Source organism: Microchirus variegatus (genome assembly GCF_963457635.1).
Source record: "Microchirus variegatus genome assembly, chromosome: 15".
In the NCBI taxonomy this organism is placed as follows: Eukaryota; Metazoa; Chordata; class Actinopteri; order Pleuronectiformes; family Soleidae; genus Microchirus; species Microchirus variegatus.
The window spans coordinates 22,480,315-22,492,703 of NC_139816.1; the positions used below are offsets into that span (position 1 = coordinate 22,480,315).

Genomic DNA, 12,389 nt, shown 5'->3' on the forward strand with positions numbered 1-12,389 from the left:
ACGTTATAGCTCCGCGGCCCTCTGCCTTGGACAATGTTTTCCCAGTGGCAAATCGTGGTACTGCAACAACAAATACACATTTTTCTCATGGAGCACAATAACAAAAGTTAGGTAATAAATAAGAGGTCAACACATTTCTACACTTTTATTGTCCACAAGTGTTGCTGTCACAGGACATTTTATATATTTATATATTATTGTCCAGGAAAAAAATAACAAAAAAGTGATTTTATGATAGTTTTACAAAAATAATTCCAGTGAAGTTTACAATAAAGCTCACAATTATTATTATTATTATTATTATTATTATTGTTATTACCATCATCATTATTATATTAATGTCATTCATTGATCATAATGATTAAAACAACATGATCACATTATTGCATGTTTATGTTCATGTCTAATTTATGTGGTCATCACATTTATCAGTGACTTTATGAACAGATAGAGATGATCCACTTACTGAACTAGAGAGAATAATCTGAACGCTGCATGTCGTTCACACCATGGTTTTTATTCATTTTATCTGGGATTAGACACCAAACAAAGACACGATTGGCCATGTACCAAATTCATATCATAGTCATAGACAAATGGTTTATTTATTTATTCTTCTGATTCTGAAAGGAAGGAGGGAAATCAAAATTTTATTCTATTAATAAGATCATCAGAGTGTATCATACATATTTAAAAATCAATCAATCAATCAATCTTTATTTGTATAGCCCACAGATTACAAAACATAGTTTGTCTCACAGGACTTCACAGGGTTGGTAACATCCTCTGTCCTTAGACCTTCGATCAGGGTAAGGAAAAACTAGCAGGGGAAAAAAAACCCTTGTAAAAGGGAAAAAGGGTAGAAACCTTAGGGAGAACCACAGGTGAGGGATCCACTCCCTGGACGGACAGACCTGCAGTAGACCAAAACCCAAAACAATACATAATGACACGAATAAAAAGTGAAAGGTCACTCACATTCACTTCATCTACTTTCATAACAAGGATAATCATAAAAAGCAAACATTACTACTGTTATTATAGTAGAGATACATGCGAGATTAGATTGACGCGTGTCAAAAACGATAGTGACTTCTGTTTAAAATACATCGACTTGCGTCCGTGATGTCTGTCACGCTGCAGGATCATTTTGTGACGCAGGTGTGACAAATCGTGTTCGGCGTGAACACAGCATTAGGCGGTGAACTTGGGACATAAGGAGTAAAAAAGGTTTAAGACTTAGACTTAATGCTTAGATCCAAATCCCAAAAAACCAAAGGCTTGTGATACACGTGATTGTTCTTGGTTTTTACTTCCTGCGTGTGAGGTGGTAAAATCCATCTCAGGTGGTAAAGTCTTCTCTACCTTCTCCACTACCTTCATCAGTTTTGCCACTTTATCTAAACTCTGGTCTTTGTTGTTCAAAAAAACAAACCTGTAAGAACACGCCTCGATCACTCTTTTCAGATTAGGATTACACTTCCTCAGATAATCGTCCTCGGTCATTTCTGCACGCAGCAGCTCTTCAGCGTTGGTGAACAGGATAACGGTTTTATTTCTCGCGCCGTGACCAAAAGCCTTTTCTAACTTTGCGATGATGTCTCTCTCACCATCAGTGAACCTGCCGGTTTGTATCACCAATAAGAAAACACAAGGGTCTCCCTGACACAGCTCTCTGCACGTCTTCACATGCTTGTCTTTGTTAGTCATGTCGTCACTGAAGATATCAGGCATGTCGATGACGCGCACGTGTGTACCATGTACCTCACTTTCTACCTTCTGGCACGTCGTGGTCACGGGTTTGTCGCTCATTTTTGACACGAAGTACTGGTATCCGAGGATTGTGTTTCCACATGCACTCTTCCCAGTGCCGGTCAGTCCCAACAGAACCAGGTTCACCCTGGATCCGCTGATTTCAGCCTCTTTGGAATGTGTGTTACCTGGAATGAGAAGGTCTGGGTGAGTTACAGAGGAAGTGTTTTAAATAAAAGCAGTTATAAGAATGTAGATTACCTCCAGATGAAAGCGGTGAGTCCTTCCTAAAAAGCAGAAAAACAACATCTTTAATGAACAGAAAATCATTTTAAACTGAACTCTGCCATCATGTGTGATTTATAATAATCCTGCTTCTATCAGTGTATATGAATAGATGTTAGAAATACAACAGTTCGAAGATACAGTCAGTTTGAAACATTGTAATAACACGTCAGTCAGTGATTCTCAGAGAGATGGGATACGGTGGCGCATTGCATTCAGATTCACAAATCTGGTTATCTCATAATTCACAATTACGAGATAATTATCTCATAATTAGGAGATCTTGATCTTTCTCATAATTACAAGATATCATGTCATCAGACATTACAATCCCATAGCCTAGTCTTTCATGTAAGGGATAATACTGCTCATTGCACGCAATGGAATTGCCTATGGATGTTTCTCACTGTATATGCTTTTATTTCCTATGGCATGAGACACTGGGAAATATTAACATGTCTTAGGATGGGTGCATAGCCGCGGGATCAGAGAGCTGTTCAGTTGTGAGGCGCACAATGAAGTTTCTCCATGTCATCACACGTTTATGACAACATTTATTTATTTATTTATTTAAATAAAGGCATTTGTTGCAGCCAGGTCAACAATATTACAAACCACTGTTACTGGACATCTGCGCGTGGCTGCTGAAGGGAAAGCAGCTTGAATTGTAAACCGTGTCTGGTTTAGCCTTTTCCACTCGTGATGGTCACAGCTGTGTGGACAGTGATCAAAATGCAGACATATTTTGTTTCTCCCTGGCTGACAGTGAGTGATGTGTTGTCACTTTTCAGCACCTGTGTGGTGAACAGCGGCATTTGCGTCTTTACGCACGGGAGAAGCTCTCTTCTGACTCTGCCAACCAGGCTTGTTTTTTGGCTTGTGATGTTTTTGCAAACTCAAGTGAAGTAAAGTGATGTCCCTGCCCTTTCCTGTGGCTCCACCATGCAATACCAACACCACACTGTCTCCGAGCCTCTGAAGATGTGCGTAACCATGTCTTCATGGAAATGTTCTCTGATGATTACCGGAGCGAGTCGCTGAAGACGTCTCCGCAACAATTTATTATTATTAGTTTTCAGTTAACTTTTCTTTTTTACCACTTTCTTTTTTTCACTTCATTTCATGTATTTGTTTTGGGGGTAAATACGTTTTGGCATCATCAGCTGCAGCACCCTTACTTCCCGCGGGTTATTATCTCGTAATTATGACATAAGATCTGTAATTATGAGAAAGCTAAGGATCTGTAGTTACGAGATAGTTATCTCGTAATTATGACATAAACATCTCGTAATTAACCATATTTGTTTTATTATTATTTTAATGCAATGCGCCACCGTAGATTTAACAACAATACATTTACCAGCGGAAAATGATACGGAGTGTTACAGATATGTTGACGAATAAGCACTCATATTTTAAAGACAAGAGCAAATGTGGAACATCTTTTCTCGTGATCAGCTTTTTACAGCTTGTGAACAGTGTTTTATAACGTTTACAGATGTGCAGCTTTACCTCAGTTTGTGTCTGTTCTCAGCCAGGTTCCTCACTTCACTGCAGACCTCGTCCACAGTGAACAAATGTAAGGCACAGTTCCGGAGAGACGGAGTTCTGGTTGTGTCTCTCTGTGGCAGCACCGGTCGGATCACGCTCACAGATATTTCACTCTTCTTGTGCAGCTCGTCCATTTGCTGCCAAGCTCTGTCGACTGTGATCCCATCGTCCAACAGCAGCAAACACATGTCGCAGCCTCGCTCATTAAAATACTTTTTGACGCTGTCAAACACTTCACTTTTGTCCTGCGGACAAAAAACCTGACACCAATCATTCTCGTAGACGATCGTCTTAGTCTTACTTTTATGACAATCAATGAAGATCTTGGTTAGTAGCTCGTCCTTTGAGGGACCGTCTCTTCCCAGGAGAATAACTGAAAGTTTCCTTCCTGTGAAAACAAGCAACATAATGTTTTTTTTGTTTTTTTTCTGCAAGCGATCGAACATGTCAAAAAGTAATTATTGTAAAACTTACTGTGAGACATGTTTGTCAGATCCAGGGCAGCAGAGGAGAGACACACCTCACACTGAGCTCTGCTGTTTTATACCCATGTGTTATGTAACAGCAGCGAGGCGTGTTCATTTTTACACTCATATAAAAGAAAAGGGAAAATGTGAAGCTGCACATTTCCAGAGGAGATATATCAGAAGAGAAAATGTCTGAGATTCCTTCAGGTAAGTTACCATGGAACCCCGGTGGTTTCTCATGTCACGTGACATGACAGCCTAAACTGAACTGTTGTGAATGTTTGGCAGGAGGAGATTTGAGAATCGTGATGATTGGAAAGACCGGTGTGGGAAAGAGCGCTGTTGGAAACACCATCATTGGAACGAAGAAGTTCACATCTCGTCCCTCGGCAATGTCTGTGACAAAGGTCTGTGAAAGCCAGATGGTGCAGTGGGGTGACAGAAAGGTCAGTGTGGTCGACACACCAGGGATCCTGGACACAGATAGCTCAGAGCAACACATAAGAAATGAAATAGTTCAATGTGTGAAGATGTCATGTCCTGGTCCTCATGTGTTCCTGCTCGTCATACAAATTGGTCGATTCACCAAGGAGGAGAAAAACTCTGTGGAGGCTCTGCAACAGCTGTTTGGTCCAAAGGTGAACCAGTTCATGATTGTGCTGTTCACACGCTGTGGTGAACTGGACGGAACCCTCAATGACTATGTCCTCAACAGCGGCGCAGACCTTCGAAGAATCATCCAACGATGTGGAAGCAGGTACCACGGCTTTGAAAACACCAGCAAGAAGCCAGACCAAGTGGTGGAGCTGATAAAAAAGGTTGATCAGATGGTGGCAGCCAACGGAGCCTCGTTCTACACTGACGCCATGTATCAGGAGGTTCATAGAGCACCGAACAAGGACATCAAGGAGTATTCGTTCATTGCTAAGCTACTGGAACGCGTCGCATGTTTTTTTTCATTTCTTCGAAGAGATTAATATTTACACACATGCACAGATTTGTAGGATTGACTTCTGCCTCTTTTGTTTCATAATCATCAGTTATTGTGTAGTTGTGTTTCTGATGAGAAATATGACAATATATTGATTAAAAAAAAGATTGAAATGCTTTTGCTGAATTATTCCAATAAACACTCTATGATTAAACACAAAAGTCAGACGTTGTTGTTTTATATTGTAAAAAGTCATATTACGAAAAACTATTTGTATATATAATGATTTAACCCGTAAGAGTTCCTTAAAAATGCCCCCTTCCCAAAAACTGCTGTAATAAATTATCAATTTAACCCTTCAAAGGCCATTATGCTTACACAACTCTGGACCTCTGCCAAATAGAACGAGTGATGACATGTATAGTCGCATGTTATCATTCAACAGCTGGTTGTCAAGGTGGTGCCCTAACAATAACGTGGGCTTCACACAGAACTGGCAAAGTTTTTGGGGAAAACCTGGTCTTATTAGACGGGATGGTGTTCATCCCACTCTGGATGGAGCTTCCCTCCTTTCCAGAAATATGACAACGTTTATTAGAACCAAAACGTGACAACAAGCAGTCGGGACCAGGAAACAGAGTTGCAGTTTAACACGCTTCTCTGTGCTCCCACTCGTTCAGTCGCCCCCTATAGATAATGACTATGCTATATATAAAGATAAAGCTATATATGAACATAGATTTAGGATTAACACAGTGTCTGCCTCTAGGGCTCCATACATTAGACAGTCACGGAGAAACAGGAGAGGAGTCATTCATAGTAACCTCGTTAAAATAAACACGAGGACATTCTCCGAGCCGAGAACGAACAGTTTTAAGTGTGGTTTGTTAAATATTCGTTCTCTCCGCTCAAAAGCGTTGCTTGTGAATGAACTGATACACGAACAGGATTTTGACTTGCTCTGCTTAACAGAAACATGGCTTCAAGTGAATGATTATGTATCTATAAACGAAGCAACGCCTCCTTCCCACACCAATGTTCATACCCCTAGAGGAAATGGCAGAGGTGGAGGGGTCGCAGCTATATCTGACTGTATACTTTCGCTCACCTCTCGACCCATGTGTACTTATGAATCATTTGAGCACCTTACTCTAAGTCTGTTAGACTCAAGTATTAAACAGAATAACAGACTCCAGCTTATCGTTGTATACCGACCACCGAACTCCTACTCCGACTTTTTAAGTGATTTTGCAGATTTTTTATCTGATTTAGTTCTCTGTTCAGATAAAATCATCATAGTAGGTGATTTTAATATTCATGTGGACGTAGCCAATAATAGTCTTGGCTCGTCTTTTAAAGCTTTGCTTGAATCAATTGGCTTCAAGCAGCAGGTTAACAAACCAACACATCGTTATGGACACACACTTGACCTTATCTTGACATATGGTATTGACATACGTAACTTGGTAGTATTTGATGAGAATCCTTTGATATCGGACCATTGTCTGATCTCATTTGAGGTTGTACTTACTAATGTTACTGATCCTAAACTGCAGCATTATTACAGTCGCTGTTTATCCGACAGTTCAGTTGAAAAATTCACTGAACAGCTCTCGTCTGCCCTCCAGCCATGTTTTATCACAGAGGATGACTATAGAAACATCACTCCCACGGAACTTAATGGAATAGTGGATAACACAAATTTAACCTTGCAAACAGTTCTAAACACTGTTGCTCCTCTTAAGAGAAAGGTTATCACCCGGGACAAGTCTGCCCCATGGTACACAGCCCAAACTCGAGCGTTAAAGCTCAGTACACGGAAGTTAGAAAGAACGTGGCGTTCCACACATAATGACAGTCACTATGTCTTGTGGAAGAAAGTTTTGATATATATAAAAAAGCTCTTAGACATGCAAGAACTTCTTATTACTCAGAGTTAATAGAGAAAAATAAGAGCAACCCCAGGTTCCTTTTCAGCACTGTAGCCAGGCTGACAGAGAGCCATGATACAACGAATCCATCGATCCCTCGATCGCTGAGTAGTAATGACTTTATAACATTTTTTAACGATAAGATAGAAACGATCAGAGATAGAATTACCAACCAGTTTAGTACAGCGAGCCTAGACTTAATTGCGGCTCCAGCTTTACATGTATTGAATCATTTTATTCCTATAAGCCTCCGGGAGCTGACCTCACTGGTCTCCTCCTCTAAACTAACTACATGTCAGCTGGACCCTATACCAGCTAGACTCCTTAGAGAGGCTCTCCCACAAGTTGGTAATATTTTACTAGATCAAATAAATATGTCTTTACTGAGCGGCTGTGTCCCAAAGGCCTTTAAGATGGCAGTAATTAAGCCATTACTTAAAAAGCCTTCTCTCGACAGCAGCATTCTGAGTAACTATAGACCGATCTCAAACCTTCCTTTTATTTCAAAGATTTTAGAAAAAGCTGCAGCCACACAGTTGTGTGATCACCTGTGTAGCAATAATGTATTTGAAAAGTTCCAGTCTGGGTTTAGAACCCACCACAGTACAGAGACTGCACTACTTAGAGTAAAAGAGGATATTCTTATGGCCTCTGAAAAAGGACTGGCTTCTATACTGGTTCTGTTGGATCTCAGTGCAGCATTTGATATGATAGATCATGAGATCCTGTTACATAGACTAGAACAAGACGTTGGGATTAGAGGATCGGCACTTGTCTGGTTCAAGTCCTATTTATCGGACAGATTTCAGTTTGTTAGTGTAAATGAGGAATCCTCCATATTCACTAAGGTCAACTACGGAGTTCCTCAGGGTTCTGTGCTTGGACCTATTCTTTTTACCCTGTACATGCTGCCATTAGGCAACATTATCAGGAAACACAACATAGATTTTCATTGTTATGCAGATGACACTCAGCTATATGTATCTGCACGACTGGACGACCCAAACCCATCTATTAAACTCCAGGATTGTCTCATAGACATACAGACGTGGATGACTCGTAATTTTCTGATGCTTAACACAGAAAAAACTGAGGTCATGGTCCTTGGGCCAAAAGATATAAGAGCAGCACTTGGAGCTCTAAACCTAGGCAGTAACACTCCAGTCCCTTGCACTACAGTAAGGAACCTAGGAGTCCTGTTTGACCAGGATTTATTGCTGGATGAACATATTAAGCATATATGTAGAACAGCCTTCTTCCACCTTCGCAACATCAAGACAATTAGAAATATTATATCAAGACAAGACTCTGAGAAACTTATCCACGCCTTTATAACCTCTAGGCTGGATTACTGTAACTCCTTACTGTCTGGATGTCCTAGTAAGTCCCTGAGAAGCCTTCAACTGGTCCAGAACGCAGCAGCATGGATACTGACTCGAACCAGACGACGTGATCATATAACTCCTGTCCTGGCTTCTCTTCACTGGCTCCCAGTGAAAAGTAGAATCGATTTTAAAATACTTCTACTTACATACAAGGCCCTGAACAATCAGGCACCTTCTTACATTTGTGACTTAATCACTTTATATCAGCCGAATAGATCGCTGCGCTCCTTGAACTCAGGTCTACTGGTTATTCCTAAAATAACTAGAAGTAGAATCGGTGGTAGAACATTTAGCTACCAGGCTCCTCTCCTGTGGAACCAACTTCCGCTTTCAGTCAGACAGTCTGACTCGGTCTCTGCCTTTAAGGTGAGACTGAAAACCTACCTTTTTAACATAGCCTTTAGTCGAAGCTAGATCAGGTATGTCCTGATTAGAATAGTATATCTTATGCTGCCATAGGCTTAGACTGCTGGGGGAATTTCCCATCATGCACTTAGAATGAGCACACAGACTTTGCACGAGCCGCACTTTCTCTACCCCGTCCTCGATTTTTCATCCCTCACCACTTACCCGATGTACCCCCATGAGATGTAGCACATAAATCTACATATAGCACATCTCTAACTGATTTTAATCTCTTACAGTTCTGCTGACACCAGTGAACGACATGAGGTCAGGACAGGAAAGAGGACTCCGTCATCCTCAAGTCTCTGACCACAACAGTCTTCACTACAGGCTGTGACAAACCCAGTGATCCAGATGATCCTGGCATTTAAAGACTTTTTTTTTTTTTTTCACTTTTTATTCTTGTCATTGTGTATTGTATGTTTTGGGTAACATCTACTGCACGTCTGTCCGTCCAGGGAGTGGATCCCTCACCTGTGGTTCTCCCTAAGGTTTCTACCCTTTTTCCCTTTTACAAGGGTTTTTTTTTTCCCTGGTAGTTTTTCCTTACCCTGGTCGAAGGTCTAAGGACAGAGGATGTTACCAACCCTGTGAAGTCCCGTGAGACAAACTATGTTTTGTAAACTGTGGGCTATATAAATAAAGATTGATTGATTGATTGATGACAACTCCACTGTCTGTGGAAAAACTGCAATCATTTCCATAAAATACATTCCAAGGAATATTTGGTTAATATTATTATTATTGGGCACCGAGATGGGTCAATGATTGGCAGAAACATTGATTTTGATGCATTGTTAGTTTTTCTGTAGTGGCATATTCAATTTAATAACCTTAGCTTATAATAATAATAATAATAATAACTTTATTTATAAGCACTTTTTCCATACATTACAAAATGTCACGATCCATTCCACTTTCCACATTTCTGTTTTAGTTTGTATTGTCCTTTGCTGCTCCCTGGTGTTTGCTTTCTCTCTCAGCAGGGGGCGTGGTTGACCCAGTTCAAGTGATCACTTCCGGGATCGCTTCGTCCTGTTGTGTCTCCAGCTTGCTCGTCATCTCCATTTCCACACGAAGCAGCCGCTTCGCCACAGACTCTCTAGGACAAACGTTACTCCTCCATTACATCCTGAGTGAGTTCGTTCCATCTGGAACACAAGACAGACTGTGTTGCCACGAGAGAGCTGTAGAGGATCCTGGCTCAGCTGTATTCGTTCACTTTAACTTACCTTTGTGTGGTCATTTCCTGTGTCGCTTGTAAACATCTGGTAGTTAATAAAGGAATACTTTTACTTACCTGCCTATGTCCTGTCTGCATTTGGGTCCTCATATTATATTCTCTACGTTTCCTTTAATGGAAATGTAACACAAAACAAAGCACTTTGTGAGTTTCCTCTGTGAAAAGTGCCATAGAAATAACATTTACTCACACACATACATACACATACAAACAAGCTCTACGACACGTGTTGCTGGATACAGAGGAGCCAGGTCAGGAAACACCATCACAGGAAGCCGTCTGCACTGGGAGCCGCTCATGGCCCGAGGCCAGGGCGCCTCCACCCGGGCGCCCAAACTAACCACAAGCTAGCGAGGGGCTCTCGGCAGTGAAGCACTGCCATAGACCCCCACCGGACGCAGCCGATGTTCACCACCCATGCGTAAAGTGCTCTACATCGGTTACGGAGAGCCCTCTACGTCAGCCGGAGAGCCTGTCGGTCATATCTTAATACACAAACCACATGTTTAGACTTCAAATGGCCAATTTCTCGCCTCAGATGATCTTTAAACTGAGTTCTGGGACACAGAAAAATATTTCAGGTGAGAAACGGCCACTGTTTCAATGTTATTCAGCTGAGACATCCCAGCCGGCGGCAATCACAGCCCCCAGCGCAGAAGGCTCCCACCAAGGAAACACTGGAGACACTGAATACAGACCTAAAACTAATGGATATATGGAATAAAATAATAAAAACTACATAGGCTAAGAATATATAAATAAATGAAATAAAATAAAATATTAATAATAAAATAGATAAAATGAACTATCATCAAAATAAATTAAAAATATATACAAGATATATGGGGGGCTAAAATATAAAAATTGACTAAGAAGATAAGACATTAGTTAAAAGGCAGATTAAATGAGTGGGTCTTGAGCCTGCTTTTAAAAATATTAACATTCTCTGTGGCCCTCGGGTCAGGGGCGTGTGAAAAAATCCTTTTCTTGGGGGGGCACAGACTGTGGAAGGGTGGCACACTGAAATTACACTTTTTTGAAATGCCCCACAGTCTTAGATCATAATAACAGAAGCTGAGGTTTGTGTTTCACTGGTATCTAAGCCGACCTCTTGTTAACGTACAGAGACAGAAATAAGACATCCTGCTGCCTTTCTTGACCTTGTGGACATATCCTGTTCAGTTCATTGAAACTTAATATGCTATAGGCTACTCCTTCCTATTTGATTGATAGACAGACAGATAGATGGATTCAACTTAGCTCATAAAAACAGCAACCATGCTTCCTCTTATCAACAATAAAGAGTATTAAAACAGATGTAAAGTAATACAACAGAATTGAAATAATAATTCTGATTAAATTAAAATTTCCCATTCCACAGTCCAGCCCAAATGTGGCAGATGTGGTATGTGAGTCTTAGTGTGACTAGTGATACCAGTCATATCACCATTATCTGCAGCCTTTTTTCTTTATTGTGAAAAAAGATCTCAATATTTTAACAAATGTATGAAATAAATCTTTTTGAAGACTACAAACAATCTAACGCTAAATGGATATCCTTCACTCTACAAAAGCTTCCAAACTTGTATATTATGAAGCAGCTTGTAACTTTTGTTTGAAAGGCGAGAGACGCACACGCACGCACGCACGCACGCACGCACGCACACACGCACACACGCACACACACACACACACACACACAGTATGTGCACACAGTGTGTCTTTATAGTCCATTAGTCCATCTTGGGGTTGCTGTTTGTTTTCTTCCACCTTTGCCGGCGCAGGCTAATGTTTCCCTTAGACTTCAATTCATTATGCTAAGCTAGCGCACTGTGCTAACGACTTTGTGGCGACCACAGCCCACGGCTCGTTCAGAAGGACGGGGAGATGGTGTGGCTTTGTGGAAAATAGTTTTTATTCACAGGAAAATTTCACAGCAAGTCGCACGTTTGCGACGTCTTTTCCCTCTCTCTCTGTGTCTCTCTGTCAATCTCTCAGTCTCCGTCTCGCTCTGTCTCTTGACCCAGCCTACTGCGAGAGTTCTGCTCCGAGAGAAGGCGCAGCAAGTACACATGTCCGCGGCCCCGGGAAGTGGTGAGGTCCGGGCGGGGCCCCTGCCGCCTTTGGCCTGAGCCTTTCCAAGCCGACCTAAAGCCCAGGGGCGCAGCTTGTGAACAGGCAAGGCAGCCAACTGCTTGGGGCCCCGAGCTGATAGGGGGCCCCCGACACTCGGTGCCTGAGGGCTGTTTTTACTGAAATGTGCAGTGACCAGCCGCCTCCCCATCCCCCTTAAAAAACAATGGCCGATTTTCAATGACATCTCAGTGGGAAACCTCTGTACAGATATGCGACTGACACATTAGCTGGTAAGCATTCAACTAACTTTATTGAACATTTCGTGACATTACAGTCCCCAGCTACGGTGGCCTCTTAGGACCA

The 12,389-nt window shown here is 41.5% G+C and overlaps 2 protein-coding genes across 2 annotated transcripts; one reads left to right on the forward strand and one right to left on the reverse strand.

Annotated features, from left to right (window-relative positions):
- Positions 1-745: 745 nt before the first annotated feature.
- Positions 746-3,847, reverse strand: LOC310937524 (GTPase IMAP family member 6-like). The gene is made up of 3 exons (XM_083901807.1): positions 3,550-3,847; positions 2,014-2,039; positions 746-1,940 (listed from the first exon to the last, which is right to left on the reverse strand). The coding sequence occupies exons 1-3, from the start codon at positions 3,774-3,776 to the stop codon at positions 1,246-1,248; spliced, it is 948 nt and encodes a 315-aa protein (XP_083757933.1). The 5' UTR covers positions 3,777-3,847; the 3' UTR covers positions 746-1,245.
- Positions 3,848-4,243: 396 nt separating this feature from the next.
- LOC310937525 (GTPase IMAP family member 9-like) lies at positions 4,244-12,082 on the forward strand (the record flags this gene model as incomplete). The annotated part of the gene is made up of 4 exons (XM_083901808.1): positions 4,244-4,262; positions 4,344-5,003; positions 9,691-9,843; positions 11,949-12,082. The coding sequence occupies 4 exons, from the start codon at positions 4,244-4,246 to the stop codon at positions 12,080-12,082; spliced, it is 966 nt and encodes a 321-aa protein (XP_083757934.1).
- Between the last annotated feature and the right edge of the window lie 307 nt (positions 12,083-12,389).